Source organism: Chenopodium album, chromosome 22 (genome assembly GCF_948465745.1).
Source record: "Chenopodium album chromosome 22, dcCheAlbu1.1, whole genome shotgun sequence".
Taxonomy (NCBI): Eukaryota; Viridiplantae; Streptophyta; class Magnoliopsida; order Caryophyllales; family Amaranthaceae; genus Chenopodium; species Chenopodium album.
In genome coordinates, this window is record NC_137855.1 from 47,867 (window position 1) to 68,180 (window position 20,314).

The window sequence follows — 20,314 nt, forward strand, 5'->3', positions numbered from 1 at the left end:
CACCTTCTACATTGGACAGTCACAACGACGGTGAAAGTCGATAAGAAATGGATGATGATCGAAGTGGCTCGACGGAAAACGAACCGGGGGTCAATTGGAGCTCCGCGGTAACCGGTTTTGACCTCCGATTACCGTGGACGGTAACCGGTTTTAGGCTTCGGTCACCCTGGTCAATCGAAGGTCAAAACCGGTAACCATCCATAGTAACCGGAGGCCAAAACCGGTTATAGTGCCCAATTCAAAATTTACTCATTTTTCTTCAAAAAAACAAAAAAAATAAAAATATTATGGATGGTAACCGGAGGTGAAAACCTTTTGCCCATCACCGGTAACCGGATGCTAAATTCGATTGACCGGCGCAGTCAACCGGATTTGGTCGTCGGTTACTGATGCCGGTAACCGTTTTTCCTCTCCGGTTACCAACCACTTATTGCAAAAAAAAAAAAAGAAAACTACATTCCACCCATTTTGCCGCCGCCGCTGCCTGAGTCTGCGCCGGCTTCACCACCCGAGGTCGCGTTCCCGCCGCTGCTTGAGGTCGTGCCGCCAATTGCTTCCCGGAAAACCCCAAATATGTGGTTGTGGAGGTTGTGTGGTAAGGGTGTAAAATGGGTTAGGGTTTAGTAAAGGCAAGATTGTCCAATTGCTCGAAATAATGGCGTGGTGATAATTTTTTTTTTTTTTTTTTGACGGGCGATAAATTTTGATTATTTTAACTTCAGATCTATTCTTAATTTTCTTCTCTCATAAAATATTCACTTCATTTCAGCTCATTTTGGTCGATTAGATTTCTATTTAATTTTTTTTTTTTTTCCCGTCAAAAACCCTATTAATCGACGATCCTTGCAGTTATACTCATGGAGAAGGAGGAGGTCGAGGGAAGTTCAGCAGACGCCGTGGTAAAAGGGCATGATCAGACTCAGCAGACGCCAAAACCATGGCACTCGTACATCTCAGATGATTTGCCTCGCTCATTCATGGAATCAACAGATGCTGCTATTCGCTCAGCGCGCTCTCTTCATCACGATTCGTCTACCCGTCTTCGTGGTTTGCAGGTCGGATATATGTCTAGTTTATCATCTTATGCCTGAATTTGGCGATTGACATTTTGCCTTAGTTTCGGAGTATTCTGATCTCATTAATTTAGAGAAAATGTTTTTGTCTAGTTAGTGATGTGTATTGGGATTGGGATTGCAGGATATTATTCCAGAAATTAAGCTCCGAATTTTCAATTATGAAGATGTTTTATTCAAAAAGTTTAAAGGTAACTAACATGATCTCTGTCCTAAATATATTTGAGCTTTTTGACCTAATTATTTATGCCATTTTCTATTATTGTCCAGTCTTAGTAAAATGTTTGAGGGTTGTTCTTGGTATTAGATAGGGGCATAAAGATATTTAACTGGTATCGGTTAACGGAACCTGTTTAGGGCCTTATAGACTATAGTCTCTTATCCATGTGTTGAATACGTGTACGAGTACCCACAGGCCACAGTATACCCGCTCTTATGATATAGTCAGATACGAGTAAATGAGAGTATAAAGTGAATTGTAAAAGGTTTTTTGTGATTAATATTGTGTACCTTTTTGAAGTGTTGTGGCTTAGGTATTTAGGGGGCGTTTGGTTTGGAAAATGTAAATGGAGTGGAAAGGAAACAAACAGGAGGGAGGAATGGAATCAAATAACTATTAACTTTTCATTTGTTTGGTTTAACCATAGAAAGGAGAGAAATAAAAATCTTGTAATTGAGGAGGGTAAGGATATTTGTTACCTTAAGTTTTTGAGAGGTAACAAATGAGGCCACGAGGGGTAACCATTACCCTTAGGTAATGGTAATTGTTACCATGCCTTATAACCAAACACACGGTAATGGTATCGTTTTAATCGAATCCATTTCCACTCTAAAAACTACACTAACCAAACGCTCTCTTAAAGGAGTCCCAAGGCAAGTGCCACGTGGGGGCGAGCCCTTGAGGGAGTCATGAGGCTAGAGGTAGCTGTTGACGTGACATAAAGTGTATTGCACATTAGGCTAGTAATAATATTAGGCAAGTAATTACTTCAGCTTCAAAGCCATGTGATTAGTGATCAGTCATTGCTGCAATATGAGTCATATGATATCTATGCAATAGTTAAGGTTTCCCCTTACCTTTCCCAGATTATATATTCCCATATGCTTCCTTGCTTTTCTCATGATTTCTCCTGTATGGAGTATATTTTTCATGAATTTGAGTGCGATTTTAGAATGAGGCTTTAGACTTGCTAAGGAGGAGTGGTTCAAATTTCTTGTATGGTTGTAGTATTTTGTATATGTGGTATGTCTTGTTCATGGTACATTTTTCCTTATGATGGTGTTTTTAGTGACCCTTCACCCCTTTATTTTATGCCATTATTCCTATGATCTCATGTGTACTTTTAAGATTGCTATATTACCTTTGAAGAAAATAGCCTATGACCTTGTTAGTCTCCATTACTTTGTATTATGTCAACTGCTTGATGCTCTGGTTTAACCTTACGTACTTCTTTTGCTAATTTTGTCAAATAGATGGGTTGGCCATTGGGTTACAACACCCAACTATGACTGTAGGCCTCGGTTTGGCTGCCAGTTTTCTCTTTATCAGGGGTATGGTTCTTCACCTCTCCTTTCTTTTGCCTTTCATGATTGAGAAGTTGGAAATTTTTTATAGATTGTTGGAAAGGACCCTTAAAAATCTTGTTGCAAATATACACACACACACACATATATACACATACACACATATATATATACACACACTACACACACACACACACAAGGTTATCAGGATCGGGATTTTACTTCGGATCGGAAGATGGGCGTAGGATCGAGTCGTAAAATCGGATCGTAGGATTGACCGATCCTACAAGAATTGCAAAAACATAAAATTTTACTAGACTGTATCAAATATTTTATACATATTTAAACTAAATTAAGTATATAATAAATTAAAAAGTTATTTTCTTAAATAGATTATATGACATACATACACGATCTAAACTTATAATAGTACTTGTTAATTTTATATTTTAATTCTAATAAAAAAGTTAACCGCTGTCAAAAAAAAAAAAAAAAAAAGAGAGAGAGAAAATGATGCTGGTTGTGGTAGATCTAGTAACTTAATTCATACTTGGCTAAAATGTTAACCTTTTGTGCTAGAGCTTTACATGTCTATAAAATCCAACGAAATTAGCTTCCACTCTCTAAACATTATTAAAAGTTTCATATACATTTTACATACTTGCATTTTAATTAGATAATTAAATTCATTGTACATAATCAGCTACATCAAGTGAAATTCGAGCGATAAAAATGTTCCTTTTAAGTTTATTATGTTGAATCAGTAGAATCGGGCATATGATCATAGAATCGTACAGATCCTATACGATTATACGGATCCTATGACCGATTCTACTGTAGATCGATTCCATGTACGATCCAGATATTGACTGGGTGTGTTAGGATCGTAGAATCGCACTAGATTGCGATTTTGATAATTATATATATATATATATATATATATATATATATATATATATATATATATATATATATATATATATATATATATATATATATAAAGGTACACAAGGATATAATATAAAACAAACATTATTGTCCTTTATATATTCATGTGGAATTATTATTATTATTAATCATTATTTTTTTTTTTGGTTAAAAGGATCAGAATTTAATTTAATCATTATTTAATGTTAGGAAATTTTGCATTTAACCACCTTTTTAATCCTGATCTTTCCAAATAACCACCTTATTAAAAAAATGTTGTAAAGACTACTATCTTTTAAAAATATGTTGCAACTTACCACCTATTGCCGGAAAGTGGATATTTAACCAACTATTTCGCGCGTTGACTAGTCAAGACACGTGAAATTTAAGTGAATCTCCTCACAGTGATGGGTGGTACAACTTGTATGTGGTTTACCATGAGAGAGTGGATAAAGATGAGTACCATAATTGTTGGTTAATATATTATTAATTAGGGATTAACAATTTCCAAGTCTTTATTCCCCCACCCAACTCAAAGTACAATATACAATTTTTTTTTTTTTTAAAAAAGACTTACCTTTAAAATGTGAACAATCTCTCATTTGGCGCCCCCCTCCCCCCCTCAAATTGATTCTTACGTTTGCCTCTTGTACCCTTTAACCATTGATGGCAAAACTTTTGGGCGAAATTGGAGACCTAGTGAATATAAAAGAAGAAAAATCAATTTTTTTTTTTTACTGTATTTGGATTACCCAGCAATTATTTCGATGGAGAAGATTAAAAATGAACTAGGGGAGGAGAAGAGGGAAATCAAATGAGAAAAGGAAAGAAAAGGGGAGGGGGATTAGGGTTCAATAAATGTCACGTGCCACACACATGACTAGGTCATTTAGTAGTTGGTCAAATATCCACTTTCCAGCAATAGATGGTAAGTTGCAATATATTTTTAAAAATGGTGGTCTTTTACAATATTATTCTTTTTTAATAAAGTGGTTATTTGCCAAAAAAAAAAAAAGATTAAAAAGGTGGTTAAATGCAAAATTTCCTTAATGTTATATTAGGTATAATTTTTGATTGGTTGTAATGGTCTATACTTTAGTAGCTTATATAATCATGTTTGATACTTGTGTGAGGGAGAAAGTCATTTTAGCTCTTGCTTTTCTTTGAATTTACCTATAATTTAAATTAACGGGCCTTTGTCAACATTTGTGTTGATTGATAGAGGAAATAAGGGAGGAAGAATTAAATGGTGAGGAGAGTGAAGAAACAAGAAGCAGCTAACTAGCATATGATGATGAACATGTTCTATTAGTAGCATGTATATGCTTGTCAATGCCGATCTCCACACATCTTAGTTTTAAAAGGCGCGAGGCGCACTAAGGCGTAAAGGGTCCCCTATGCCTAGGCGCAAGGCGCAGGCGCACGCCTTTCGTATATGAGGCGCCAATTTTTTTATTTTTTATTTTTATATTTAATTACTGCTTTCTTAGTATTAAATATGTGAAACTGAATTTTTTTAAATTTAACATTTGAAAAAAACAACTCCTATTTAATTTTAAATTTAAAAACTGATTTAAAAAACTCACATGTATTATTAATATTGACTTTTAAAAAAGCAAATTTATTTTTAAAACCTGATTCTTTTTGTAAAAAAAACACTTTTTTATAAAAAATCAGAAATGTAGGTATATGTTTTAAGTGTTCTCTTAAAGAAAAAAGGAAAAAAAGAAAAGAAAACAGGAAAGAAAAAGGTGGACAAAAGGGAATGATGAATAGAGAGAAAGATGGAAAAAAAAAGATCGAAGAAAGAGAAATAAAAAAGATCGAAGAAAGTGACTAACCTGGGAGAGTTTGCTGGCAAGACGGTGACTATTCCGGTGTCGGGATTCACCGGAAATGCTCACCGGCAACTTTTGTTGCATCAGCAACAACTAATTTCCCAATTATTCACAATTCGCAAATTAGGGTTTCTCATATTAAGGGGTTTTTGATTTTGGGGTAAAATTGATGCTTATTCATGCAATTGATTGAGGGGATTTACTCGAAAATGTAAAACAAAGTCTGGGCAAGATTTAATTTGAAAATTTTTGGGTCTTCTTCTGTTAATTCAACTCAAATCTCCTCTTTTTCTTGCGTTTGAACATAAAGCGGCCTAGGCACAACGCCTTGCACCTTGGCAAAGGCGGTATGCCTACCTGTGTCGGTTTCGGGTACAGGTACCCTTTTGTTGAAGGTCGTTCGAGCTTTTCCTGGGAGTATGGCATGGGTTACTTCAGCGCCGTAGCGCGTGGTACTCGAACATTGGCTCGAGGCATTTTCTCTACCCCTTCTTACCCTGAAAGTAAAGACACTCTCTTCTGATTGAACGTGGCTTCCCCGTCAAATTGACTAACGAAATGTCTAATTTTTGATGATATTGAGTTTTGATCTTTTTTATGTTCAAATTCTTGGTAATTAGAATCATTACGTAGAATACTATGAATAGGCGCAGTAAGGTGCGCACTTTCAGTAGGCGTTGTGCTTGCAAGGGTTAAAGCACCATGACCTGCGCTTTTGTTGTGAGCCTTGCGCCTTGGGCGCGCTTTTTAAAACTAAGCAACACATGTCGACAATCTTTATATTTCCTCAACTTTGAATGGGTTAAGTACATGAATTGCAAGACTTTTGTATGTATCCCTTTTTAAAAACACAATTATCCCACTCTTATTTAAGGTTCTCTTTGGATGTCATGGCAATGCACTAGTATGCCAGGCCAAATGGCTACTAACTAGAGTACTTGTAAAGGAATGCTTGGATTACTGATAATATATTTAGGGGGTAAAAAAGTCAAATCAAGAAAATGAATTTGAATGAAGATAATGCTTAATATTTCAAAAAAAAAAAAAAAAGATAATGCTAAAAGGACGAGGTGGTGTTAAAGAAAAGATAATAGCGGGGTTTTTCTTTTATTCGTAATTGGGCGAGATCATAAACTTTGAAGAATAGGCTGAGAATTCTACCTTTAACATAAGTTATGTTTTTGCTTTGATAGTGACTTTGGGAATAGAAATTCACAGGATATTTGCTGGCTTCTTAGGGATACAAGAAGCTAGTTTAGTATCTTTTAAATTGTATCTTTAATAAAATTTTGTAAATTGTTTGGGCACTTTATGGTCATGTATAGCTTAAAATTGAGTTCTTATTATTGTCATTTGTTCTTTTGTAATTTTATCCTTGATTTTGAAAGGCAGGCTTTATTTACTTATAAACATGTTGTGTACAACTAGTTTGGTATTGCATCTAGTTGTTAGTTCTAAGCTTACAAAGGCACCCTATGAATCATGAATATGTAACTTGGTATTCTTTTTTTTTGGGTCTTCATTTTTTTTATATGTATTCGAAAATTTGTCAATTTGGTTATAAGATGAATTAACTTTTGGTATCCCAGACCTTTTTTTTCATGATTCTTTGGTGCTTTCAGGTTCTAGAAGGTTCTTGCTACGACATACTGTAGGTCGATTTCAAAGTGAAGAGGTAATCATTTTGGTTAACATAATGGATTTCTGAATTTAGATGTCCAATCACATGCAAAGGATGATGTGGTTGACAATCCCACCATTTACTAGTGAATTCACAAAGATTTTTAATAGTTCTTGGCCTTAATTGAAAAAGTGTTGGAAATGGCTTCCTTACTTCCTTGCCATAGTTATGACTTAATAAATGTAGCCCATTGGAGGCTTTTTTCTCTCCATCTTGAACCCTAACCATCTTCCTCATGTTGTCCTTTTGCTTTCGTAATTGAGCAAGAGTGGGGAAAGATAGTCTTTTTTCTTTGTTGTGAGAATTTCTCATCATGCTCACAAGAAGGATATGATTTAAATCAATGTAATGTGCGACACATGGAGTCTATTAAGATGAGTTCTTTTGGACTTTTTAATAACTTTCTTACAATTTACAAAATTAAAGAATGATACATACATAAAAGGTTTATCCAGGAATAAAAAATTAAGGAGAAGAATTCTATTTTATATAGGTTTTAACATAGTTTGATATCCGTAACGTGACCACTTGAACAACATTTGCCTCTCCTACTTCCTCAACCACATCATCTATCTCATGTGAAGCAACATTTTTCACAATTATTGAAACATTTGTGGATTTCCTAACCATAGATTCCTTGGAGAGTACAAGAAAGATTACAATATCCTTTTAGGAAATCGCATTATGCCACCCATCGGATAAAATAAAATTGAACTTTTTTTTATTTTTTAATTTATTTAATTGCTTCTCCATTTGCTAGTTAGTGTCATCTACTTCTTTCTTAAGGAGAGGAACACGATCTCATTCATTAGAAATGGTGTTAGTCAGTTCATTGATTTCTATAATGTTCAAGTAGATGTAGGTGCTTTGATTAAATATAGGATAGGTGTTCCTATTGTGTTTGATATTGATTTAGTTGTAATGTAAACCTATAGACTGTCCAATTGATTCAATCATTGATCCTAAACTTTTAGAAGTAGCCATATAAAATGCAAATTCCTGCATTGCAAAATCACCTAGCAAATTTCTCTGAGCTTTTTCCTTAATTTTTTGTCACAAATTCCAAAATTGCATTTCCTTTCTTGTTTAACTTGCAATACATCTTGATTAGTATATTTGACAAAAATGTCCATGGGGCCTTTGTGTCTTGATTTTATAGGAAGGTAACTTTTTTAATACCTGGCTATGACCCTTTGTGTCCTATATCTCACAACCCACCTCAATATTGGTCTCGGTGATGCTCCATGAGAGACAAAGTGATTGAGAGAAAGATGAAGCATTAAATTTGCTTTTCTTTTTGGTATGCTGTATATTATAAAATGTTAGACTAGTCTTTAATGTAATTGTTAAAACTCCCAAGTCTCAAGACTCTTATAATACTCCAAATACCCATTAGAATTAAAATATACACTTAACTACTTTGCCCTTAACTAAACTAGAACCCGTTGAATGCACACCCATTTTAATTTAATTTTTTTTTATTTTTATACAACTAATTATACAAGTATTATCTTATGAATAGAAAATTTTTCAGGCACTTTATATCATAGCCTTATCTAGAAAACTTGTTTAAACACTCAAATTTTGGAATGGGATTGTCAAATTCTGTAATTTCACACAACACCCAAAATCGAGTTTGAGCAACTTACAAAGGAAGTTCAATTCTATGAGATCGTTAATGTGAATGACTAAACATTTTCTTATTTTCAAATGGTGATGGAGGCAATTGTGGGTTTTATCGAAGTTGGTTTTATGAAAAGCATACATGTAGAATCTACCTTGATTTTCTTTTATTCAAATGAGCTAGGGGATCCCACAAACGTGGTAAAAGGTTAGGTGTCTTTCAGAAATGGCCTTTGATGTACTTTCTCCTTTTCGCGAATATTGCGACATGTAGAATTTCCTTCTTTATGATACCCAAATTTAACCATTAATGATTAATGTCTTTGATAATCTCTAATAAAAAGTACACTAATTGATACTCCCGCTGTTTTTTTTTTTATATGCATCACTTTCCTTTTATGGGTGTTTTTTTTATATGCGTCACTTTTATATTTGGTAAAGTTATACTATATTTTATTATTTCTCTCTCTTACTTTAAACCCCACTCAAATTATTTTATCATTTCTCTCTCTTCTATGTCCCCACTTAAATAATAAAATATTTATTCTCTCTCACATACTTTCTTTTTCATGGTCCCATCATACTTTTATTATAATAATTTATTCACCCACTCACAATATTATATTTAGGGGCCGTTTGGTTGGGGGTAATCGGGAAAGGGAATGGGAATCAACGATTCCCTTTGTTGATGTTTGTTTAACACTTTTAATCATTCCCTTTACCCTCCTCATTACCCCAAATCCTTCCAACTCCATTCCCCACCCCCAAGACTTTCCCATTCCCTTTCCCTACCCACCTTCACACCTAACAACACCACCAGAAAACTTGCCTAGACCACCGCCTCCCATCCTCCGACCACCGCCGAGCCGCCCCAGACCACCTCTGCACCTCCCCCGACCACCACTGCACCTCCCTCCCCCGCTGAGCCCATCTTTTTTACCCAGAATTTCGTGGTTAACCCCCAAAATTCCGTCAAAAATTCGCCCAAAAATTCACTCAATAATTGCTTCCTCAGTAAACAGCAGCAGTAACAATCAATTATGACTTATGACTATCTGGAATTTTGTTTAGGCATGCAATTGTTGAATAATTGGTGGGTTTTGGAGCAATTGGTGGGTCTCTTCATGTCGATGCTCACGCTACTAGGGGCGGCAAAGCGAGGGGAAGGGCGGCGAGGGGAGGGGGATAGCCGACGAGGGGCGGGGGAGGGCCGATGAGGGGGTTTGGTGGCTGAGAAAGATGATAAATTGATGAAATGTGTGGTGGTTGTAGTGGTGGTGGTGTGGTGGTGTGGTGGGGGAATGATTCCCTTTGTTTTAAAAACAAACAACAAAGCAAAAATAGGGTATTTTCATTCCATTCTTCCCCTTTCCCTTTGTTCATTCCATTCCGATTCCCTCGTGTGAACCAAACGGCCCCTTATCTCTTAAAACTATGTGCATTCCCAAGTGATGCATATAAAAAAAACGGAGGGAGTATTTTGGAAGTATATAGCAAAATGAATCTTACAAGATCCCACAACCCACGTGACTATGTTTTTCTTTGCGAATAAAGCATAATTGATGGTAAGAAAAGATAAATTTTGAACAGTGTAAAAGTTTGAATATATTTATTGGAGGAAGTATTTGGGTTGGGATGTGTATGTGTGGACCTCCTCTGCCACGTCAGTATTTTAAATCCATATTGTTATGATCTAAATTCTTAAGGAAAAGTTAACAAGAATAGTCCCAACTATTACCGGTCTTCTTTAAAAGGGCCAACCTATTAATTAACTTTGGACAGACCCAACTCTACCTATGTTTTTTCAAAACAGTCCGGTGGCTTATTACCTGTTCAACTGGTAAAATTTTTAATTAAAAAAATATTCTCAATTTTTGCCCTATTAAACCATAACCACCACAACTCCGTCCTCCTAGTCCCCACAACATAACCACCAGTCTACCACTTGAATTTCCACCATCACCACCATTTTTCTTCTAACTCCCATTCTTTCTATCTCTCCACTACTTCCCATCCACAACACTCAAGCAACCTCAAACAGGCAACCAATGTTTCTTCTAACTCCCTGGCCCATTGATGGCTACTCATCTTCGGTATCTTGCTTAACCTCCTCTTCTATATATATTATATATGGCCATCAATTTTGTTCTCTAGGCGAAGGTTGATAAGGTTATTGTGTGGGCGGCTTTATGGTGGCCTCGCTAGCATGTGCAGGTGGATTGTTGTAGGGGTAAGTTGTTGCCTTGGTGGTTTCAAAATGGTTATTGAAGGTGGTGTATTATTGTGATGTTGCTGATGAATAGTTTCTTGGTGTCGATTTTGTGGTGTTTGAGTGGGTGGGTTTTAAACTTGCTATGGAGATGGATGGTTTAATTGGTGGTCATTTTGGAGTGGATCTAGGCTAGCAGGTCGGTGGTGGTGGTATCATTGGCAATGGTGATTTTTATTTTTTTTGGTCATTTTGGAGTGGATCTAGGCTAGCAGGTCGGTGGTGGTGGTGTCATTGGCAATGGTGATTTATTTATTTATTTATTTATTTTTTTTTTTTTGCGGGAGATGATGGTGATTTTTCTTATGTAGGTGGTTGGTAGTTATGTAGGGGTGGTCTGGTGGTTTTGTAGTTGGGGTTGATTCGATTGATGGTGGTGGTTTATTAATTTTTGGGGGACGTGGGGTGGTTGTGGCATCATTTAATCGATTATAATTTGGTAGATAATTATTGATTAATAACTAAATGATTCATATTACATATTTTAACTTGTAGTTTAATCCTTAATAATCTTGAAGATGACCCCAACAATTATTGCTTGCCACTACGCATGTTGGATTGATTTATGCAATAAACTTGAGGTTTTATAAAGTTTCAACAATTTTGAGAGAAGAAGAAATTGCAATGTTGGAGGGAGGTTTTATTGAAATCAGAAAGAAAGGGGAAAATTTAGATTTTTGTAAATTCAAGGTCACATGATAACACGTGACATATTTTACCTACAATAGCAGGGGTCCACGCGTGTGAACTACCCAAAATAGTTGGGTCTGTCCATCTGCGAAGCTCGGACTCGGCCAACCACCCCACCGTATCGGTGTCGACACGACACGACACGACTCGGGTGCGGACACGAAATTCGAGTCAGACGCTTGGGAGAAAAAGTGGACTCGTCGGTCATAAACCCTAGATCTAAATTAGAAGGGAGGAATCATAAAATAAGAGTCTAAATATTGGGGATTTTGTTCTAAAGTGAAAGGCAAGTAGGCCGACAGTAAGAGGTTGCCGGTTTTCATTCTCGGCGATGGGAGGCTGATTCTTCCGCTTCTTCGACATGTTTGTTTAACTGTGCAATTAAAAGAAAAAAACAAGGGGTGGGGTTGGTTGGGAATATACTCAGTATTTTGTGGGTGGGGTAGGTGGAGGACCTCATGTGACTCCCTCACTTGATGTTTTTTTTTTTTAATTATTTTATTTTTATTCTCTTTTTCTTTTAAATCTTTATTAAAATCTGAACAGTTAATACGAAATACTTTTTATTTCTACATTAACTTTTCTTACTTTGTTTTTTTATTGAGTTGTCCCCGAGTCCAAAATTACCCGAGTCCGACACCCTTACCCGAGTCCGAGCATCTTAGCTGTCCATAGTTAATTAATAGGTTGACCCCTTTTAAAGAAGACCAGTAATAGTCGAGACCTTTTTTTGTTAATTTTTCCAATTCTTAATCTTATATATTGTCATCGAAAATGGGTTCCAAAGTAGCACATGATAGTTTTCTCAGAAGCCATAAATGTGTGGTTAAAGACTTTGATTAAGGTCATCTTAATTCTTGGCCTTTTTATTGAGATATTATAATTAGAAAACTGATAATGTGACAGGGTTTTAGTTTTGTATCGGAGTACTGATTTGTATATATAAACATGCAGGCACGGTTTGTTAAAGCTGAGAAAAATGTAAAGATGCTGCATTTGTCTGTTGATTTAATGAAGAAGGAGAGCAGGAAATTGCTTGAAAGGGCAACACTTGCTGAAAAGGAGATGACAACCGGACAGACTGATCTAATGTAACTGTTAAATATACAGAGTATTAGTTTTGTATCCCCTATGCAGCCCTTATGTATCAATTTATCATATAGAATGTCCTTGTAGGAATGCTGGAAAACAACTTCGATACCTAGCCAAATCTGTGGATCATGTTGAGACTCAAGCAGCAGGTGCATATTTTATGTATTTTGTGGTGCGAATTTATGAGTGGGCTGTTTATGCAAACTATGTTGACACAAATTTGGCTGTATATGTTTTGGCTAATATCTTTAAAATTATATTTAGTTCTGCTTAAATTTTACTGTGTTAGTATCATTATCTGGAACTTCCTTTCACTAGCTATTTGATTTAGGCACATAACATAGGAGTATCTCGACTACTTTTCAAGTTGGTATATATTTACATATAGCCTTGGCTTCAGCCTGTTGGCCTTGGTGTGGTAAGGAGTTGAACTTGTAATTTGGAGGTCATGCTTGGAGGTGGGATAACCAACCCCCCCCCCCCCCCCCCCCCCCCCCCCCCCACCCTTAAGGTGTTCTAGGCTTGTTGAGCCTTGAACCCACCCCCCTCTCCCTTTTACTTTTGACAAAATCTGTTTGTGCATAAATATTAAGGTATTTTGTTTAGTGTAATGGTTGATGAATTAATATTTTAATTACTACCTTTTCAGATGTAGTGAATCTGCTGCGAGAGATTCCAGGCAGGGAAGCATTGCAACTTCGAGCAGAGGCAAGTCCCTAAATATATTTGATGTTGAACATAAATGCCACTTTCAAAGTTTGGTGTTTTTTTTTTTGCAAATGTCCTTTCACTGTACTTCATATTCTTGAAATCAACCTCATTCTACGTAGTCTAAATTTTAGAATATTGCTTTCTATCACTATTTGGATATCTTATACACGTTTTTTAACAGTATTAGATGAAGTGAATCAACATGGTCTATCCAAGATTAGATACCATGGTGTATGTTGTTTCAGACGATATTTTGTTTTTTGGTGAACCAGACTAGTGTAGTGGATAATTTTAAGCTAGAGCGTGGAAGGCAAAAGTTAGAATATGGAGTGCCAATTTTAGTACATGGAAGGAGTCAGATGTGGGAACATTGAATGTAGTAACGTTGGATATATGGATGTATGGGTGGTAAGTTAATTTTGTTAAGTACATTGGGTGTATATTTCAAAAGAAATGGAGATATAGATTGTTATATGGATTAGTTGTAGTGAAAATGTTATAGGTAACGTTGTTATTGTTGGAAAAATGCCTGTTGATTCCAAGAATAATAATAGACAAATCAAGAACTTCAATGGAACAAACTCGCCATACTCTAAGTGAAAGACCTATTCTCCTCTGTTGTCCCGTGGTTTGGTGCCCACTGATTTAGAAGCGAAATACGCCACCACCGGTAAAAATATCCTAGTGACTCATGACCCCCAAGTTTTACACAACGACACTCATAACTCGTGTACCCGAAGGTTGGAATTGCTTAAGAACTATTGAGGTCTCAAAAGGTTGGTTTGTGTTTATGTGTTTAGGTTTCGTACCAAGTGTCTCCCCAACAATAATGAGAAGATAAGTTTCGGGGTGGTTTCAGTGTGGTGTCGTTTGGGTTGAGAATGGGTGATTTTAGGGTTGTTTGGGTTGCAGCCTGCATATTGTTTTTTAGGGTTCGGGGGTGCTTGTGGGTGGTTAAGGCTATGAGGTGGGTGGTTTCCGGGTGGCTACTGTCAAGCAATGGTTGTTGTGTGGTGGTTGTTGTGGTGTTGGTCAATTTATTAATTACCTTCACTTTTTCTCTCCTACCCTTAATTTACTATTCTTTAATTCATTAATCAACCCTTATGAAATTTTGACTTAAAATCCGTGTCGGCTCAAAGTTTCAACCAACCTAAAACGAAGGTAGTATATGAAGTAAAACAGATGAAGTTAACGATAGGTAAATGTAACAAAATAGGTGGATAAAATAAAAGAAAGTGTTAAAGTGTGTAGATAGTTTGGGGTAAAGATAGGTAAAGGAGTAAAATAGATTTACCATTAATAAAGTAAAAGTAGGTTAATTTGTAAACATCCATAAAGGAAAGTGAGTTCCATAAAGGAAAGTGAGTCAAACTATTTGAAATAGGCTAATATATATAATTTTTGGAAATTTTGACATTTGTTACCTGAAAAAACACCACGATTCACATTTGCTACTTGCCTAATTTTTTTTACTTTGCTACCACCAAGTAATAATATTATAAGTTGATATTTTGAAATTTACAACGAGACAAATCTAAAGAGGATCTTACATGATTTAACTTTTTCCTTAAGTTTTATAAATCACAAAAGTTGGTCAAAGTAGATACTAGAATAATGTCAAAAGTCAAAAGTCAAAATGCATTAATTAAAAAAATAGTATTAAATTACATAGTATAAAAAATAAAAAGGAAGTTTTTGCATTTGCTCCATAATTTTGGGACAAATTACATGAATTTGATGAGTTGTTTCTTAACAAAGTCAAACTTGACGCATTTGCTTACACTAGTTTGACCTTTAATATTAGGAAAAATTGACAAAAATAATCCCAACTTTCCCCCATTCGCTCAAAATAATCCCAACTTTGGATTATTTTTAAATAAACCCAACTTTGGGGGTCATTCGCTCAAAATGAGTTATTTAACCTGTTATAATAGGTTAAGGTGACACGTGTCACTATTTAATTGGATAAAAAAATTAAATAAAAAAGAAAAAACTTAAAAAAAATAAAAAAAAGAAAACCCAACCTGTTGGAACCTCATCCACGGCCACCCCCTCCGCCACCTAGCCACGACCCCTCCTGGAACCCGCCATGTTCGCCGGCGCCTCACGTTCCTCCCCCACCACCAAACCGCCCATACAACAACCCGATCGAAACCCCCAAAAAACCCTCTCCACCACATTAAACCCCCAAATCTGCCATCCCCACTGCGACTAGGGGTTCCGAGGGTGGGGGATGGCCGATTTGGGGGTTTAATGTGGTGGGGGAGGGTTTTTTCGGGATTTTGGGTTGCCGTTTTAGGTGGTTTAGAGGAGGGTTTTTAAGGGAATTCAGGTTGCCGTTTTGGGTGGTTTGATGGTTTAGGGGAGGGGTGTTGCCGGCGCTAGGGGAAACGTCACCGGCAGGGTTGGGGCGAGCTGATCTTGGCTTGGTTTTTGACTGGCTGTAGGTTGTGGGAAATTTTTTTGTTTTTTTTTTAAAAAATGATTTTTATCAACCTATAATGTGTTGGCACATGTCTTTTAAAACTAAAAAAAACCTATTTTACAGGTTACCGGTTACTTGGGACCGGTATAAGTGAACGACCCCTAAAGTTGGGATTATTTAAAAATTATCCAAAGTTGGGATTATTTTGAGCGAATAGAGGAAAGTTGGGATTATTTTTGTCAATTTTTCCTTAATATTATATAAATGATTAAAAATTATTAAAATTACAAAACAAATTTTTTTTTTGATATTATGAATTATGTTACTTTGTATTAATACTAGAGGTGATCATTGGCAGGCCGAGCCGAAGCTAAAAAATTATGCCAACTTTTCGAGCCGGGCCAAGCTTCGGGCCGAAATTTTTGTGCCCAAACCCGCCCAAAATGGTCGAGCCATGCGGGCTTTTTGGGTCATTTTGGGCTGGGTCTTATAAACCAACTAAATATGCCTAAAAATGCATTCCCAAACCCGCCCAAAAAAAAAAAAAAATTCAGGCTGAAAAATCTGCCCAAAACCAGCCAAAATTCGAGCCAGGTCCGGCGGGCTAACTTTGAATTAATACTAATATAACAACTTAATGTGATAACATTTGTTTTTGATGGATTTGTGCAAAAGGATAGTTAAAGCTAGCGTATGAATACTGCAAAAGTCACAATATGTCAATTATTCTAGAACGGAGGTAGTATTTGATTTATTTTTAATTGATGATGTATTCTATTTAAATCTGACATTTAGGCCACAACGAGTCAAACCAAGACGTATTAAACTTGATAAGTATTAGGAAAAATTCTAAGAAACTACCCACGTAATAAGTCATTTTGTTAACAAATACTCTCTTAGATTTTTTATAAAAAAAAACTACCTTAAATTTAAAAGGTTTGAGTGACACTATCCATTTTGGTTTTCCTGCAACAAAATCTGGCTAGATGGATCCATTTTGGTTTTATCAAAACTTCTATTTCAAAAGTTTAGGAGGGAAAAATAAAAGTAGGCTCCACTTGCCTGATTTTGTTACTGAAAAACTAAAATGGATAGTGCCACTGAAATTATCTAGGAGCAGTTTTTTTTGATAAAACTTTTAAGCAAGTAGTTGTTGACAAAATAACCTATTAAGCAAGTAACAATTTTTCCTAAATATTATTAGCGTTTGAGATACCTTGTGTCTAAGCGACATTTATAACTCTTGTTTAAGCTTGTCATTTGCATTTCAAGTGAGCTCCATGCCATGCTCCCTGCCCACTTGCTTACTATCCGTCGTTAGATGAGTCAAGCTTTCTCATATGGCACTAATCATTATGCTGGACAAATGTACTTGCTAGCATGTCCCCTTAGTGCTTAGCAAAGCCCTTTGGTTGAACTAAGCACTCACCCTTAGTGCCTTAGTCCGGATTTACTACTAAGTGTCGTAGACTAAGCACAGAAGCTAACACTCTTGCTATTATGCCCGAACACTCTCTTAGCACCCTTGTGCCTTAGCTTTCCTCACACTTTCTAATTGTTGTAAGGAAGATATTGAGTCGCAAGAGAACTAAGTGCTTAAGAATGCTTTTTGTATTGAACTCTCAACTTGGTTCGTACAAATGAGCCTCGTAGCCTATTTATAGTGTTCCATCCTACTTACAAGGTCTATCTAGAAAATTCCTAACCTCCTTACTTACCTTTGCGATTTGGAAAACCCTAAATCCTAAATTACAAAGACGACGGAGTAGAAGCGGTGACCTGCTGCTGTAGCCCAACCACCATCTCCAACTAGGGGATCACCTACTTCTTTCTCTTGCTTTCTGTTTCTTTTGTTCGATCTATTTTTCGTAGCTATTAAATGTTTTTATTTATTTATATTTTAAACTTTTTTCTATATTTTTCAAAACTGATTACAAAAAAGTAGAAAAAAACATAAAATGACCTAAGCAGACTATGTGGTTTTTATTTATTTATTTATTTTCTTCCCTGATTTCAATTCCTAATGTCACTAGGTTGCTTTGTTCTTTTATTCTTTGGTTTTGTAGATGTAATTTTAGTCTTTGATGTTGTTATGTTTGTGATTATTTTTTAAATTAACTTATTATGGAATTTATATATATATATATATATATATATATATATATATATATATATATATATATATATATATATATATATATATATATATATATATATATATATATATATATATATATTTTTGGGCGTATCCATGTCGTACATGTTTTTGGAAATTTTAATTTTGCCGTATCCCATCATGTACCCGCTTTTAAACCCGTATCCTTTTTTGTGCAACATAGGGACTTCAAAATCATTATAAATAATTTTTTCTCGTTGTAAGTAAGATAAAACATTTTTTTTTGTTGGGGTGAGGGGGCAAAGAAGAAAAAATTAAAGAAAACAATTTCTTCTTTCATCTTGTTGGCGTAAGGACTAAGGAACGAGGGAGATATTTGCAAAACAAGCATTTTTTAGCTGATTATCTGAAGAATGAAAATATATGTATTTGAAGAAGGAAGAAGAGAGTGGGGGAGGAGATGGGAGATGAAATCAACCAATTAAAGCCTTTATTCCATAAGTGAGGTCGGTTACATGAATCAAAAGTAATTATTCCGTATAGTCATCTACAAAAATCTTCCCTTACAATCAAATACCTCATTCTCTTGCAAAACCATATGTTTCATATCCTTCCTAACTTCTTTCAATCAAGTGATTTTCAGTCTCCCTATTGGTGCACCTATGGTCTTCGTGTTATATGCCCAACCAATACAAGTGATTTCCCCTTTGTTTGTTTGCATTGCTTGTGACACCTACTTTCATGCGAATAACTTCATTTCTGATTTTATCTCTTAGAGTGTTTTCACACATCCATCTTAACATGCGTATTTCTGTAACCTCTATTTTTGTAATGTGCTTATTCTTAGAAGCCCTATATTCTTTATCATAGAGCAACATTGGTCTTATGGCAGTCCTATAGATGGGAGACTAAGTAAAAAGGAAAAAAATTGTTAGTTGTGGGTTCTATGGATTGTTAGGGAGATGGAAACTTTGATAAAAAGTGTTAGGTGTGGGTTCTATGGATTGAAACTTCAAAATGTCAATAAAATACTTTATACTCGGATGGAGTAAAAAAAATACTTGTATGAAGTTGTTGAATGTAAAATATAACATATTTTGAAGAACGTAGGGAGAGCCGATGTCTGGTTACGTTGATTTTGGCATGTGAGGTGACCTGAAGATGCACCATTTAGGAAAGTACAGAGTGGCGGGGATTTTTAAAGAAGCCAAGGGACACAGAAGGGCGGGGGGGGGGGGGGGGGGGAATGGAGGAGTAGGATTTATGTCAATGACGACTAAAGATAAAGTTGGGGTTCATGTAGCCAACCATATCTATTGAAATCAGGCTTTGATGTTATTGTTATTTCAATGTAGCTGTAATACATGTCCTTTTCTTCTACATTGTACATGAGATTATTGCTACTAATTTGAGATGGGATATGGTATGTTTTGCAGCTCCTTTGAAAAGAAACTTTTCTACTGGTCCTTTTTTTTTTTTCTTCATATTCTTTACATTTCTTCCCGCTAAACAGGTTGCTTCAGTGGCTTCTCTTCTGAAGCAGCAAAGAGCTGGTATGGAAAAGAGGATGATCAAAATAACTGAAATGGGAGTTGCAGTCTGACAAGCTGTGAGCTGATCACTAATGAGTTTTATAGTGGCGCTACGCAAATTGGTGGAAGATGTTTTAGGTTGTTATTAACTTGTGCACGTCTACCATTAGACCATAAATCTCAAGAAAGGATTGATATTAGACTTTTTTTGCCATTGAACTGATGTGTAATTACTACAAAGCAAGACTTAGCATTGATTTACAATATGAATTAAACATGGATACAAGAAATGGTTAGTAACATTTACCATAATTTAAAGAATATCTTCTTCAACCTTAGAAATAACAGGAAAAAAAATACTACGTATTATAAATACCTTTTTCACTCAATAACGATTTCATAAGTATATCTTTGAACTTTCTATTGAAAGATTTATTTGACCAACTGTGTAATAACATTATATCACTTTAAAATTCAAAAATTTTCATTGTTTCTCTATCTATATAAAATCAATTTCTCTCCATACAGAGAGATGAACTTCTGTTACCCAACAATATTCTATTAATATGAATGTAAATAATAAATCAATTTATTAAATTAAGGAATATAAATAACATATCAATATTTTAAATAGAGGAAGAAATCATTTTGAACTTATTTTACTTGTGTACTTTATAGTATACAACAATATTTCCACATTTTATTTACAAGTCTTGTATTTTGATAAAGTGTATGATGAAATTTTCAGATCATTATCTCGTTTGACTTATAATTAAGGACCTTATCAACATTTATAATAAAGACAAATAT

At 35.4% G+C, this 20,314-nt stretch overlaps 1 protein-coding gene across 1 annotated transcript; it reads left to right on the forward strand.

Moving 5' to 3' along the window:
* The first annotated feature begins 832 nt into the window (after positions 1-832).
* Positions 833-19,825, forward strand: LOC145605180 (RGS1-HXK1-interacting protein 1-like). The gene is made up of 8 exons (XM_081661215.1): positions 833-1,055; positions 1,198-1,264; positions 2,547-2,624; positions 6,985-7,037; positions 12,580-12,716; positions 12,802-12,866; positions 13,367-13,425; positions 19,486-19,825. Exons 1-8 carry the CDS (start codon positions 858-860, stop codon positions 19,573-19,575), a joined length of 747 nt encoding a protein of 248 aa, XP_081517341.1. The 5' UTR covers positions 833-857; the 3' UTR covers positions 19,576-19,825.
* Positions 19,826-20,314: the final 489 nt, after the last annotated feature.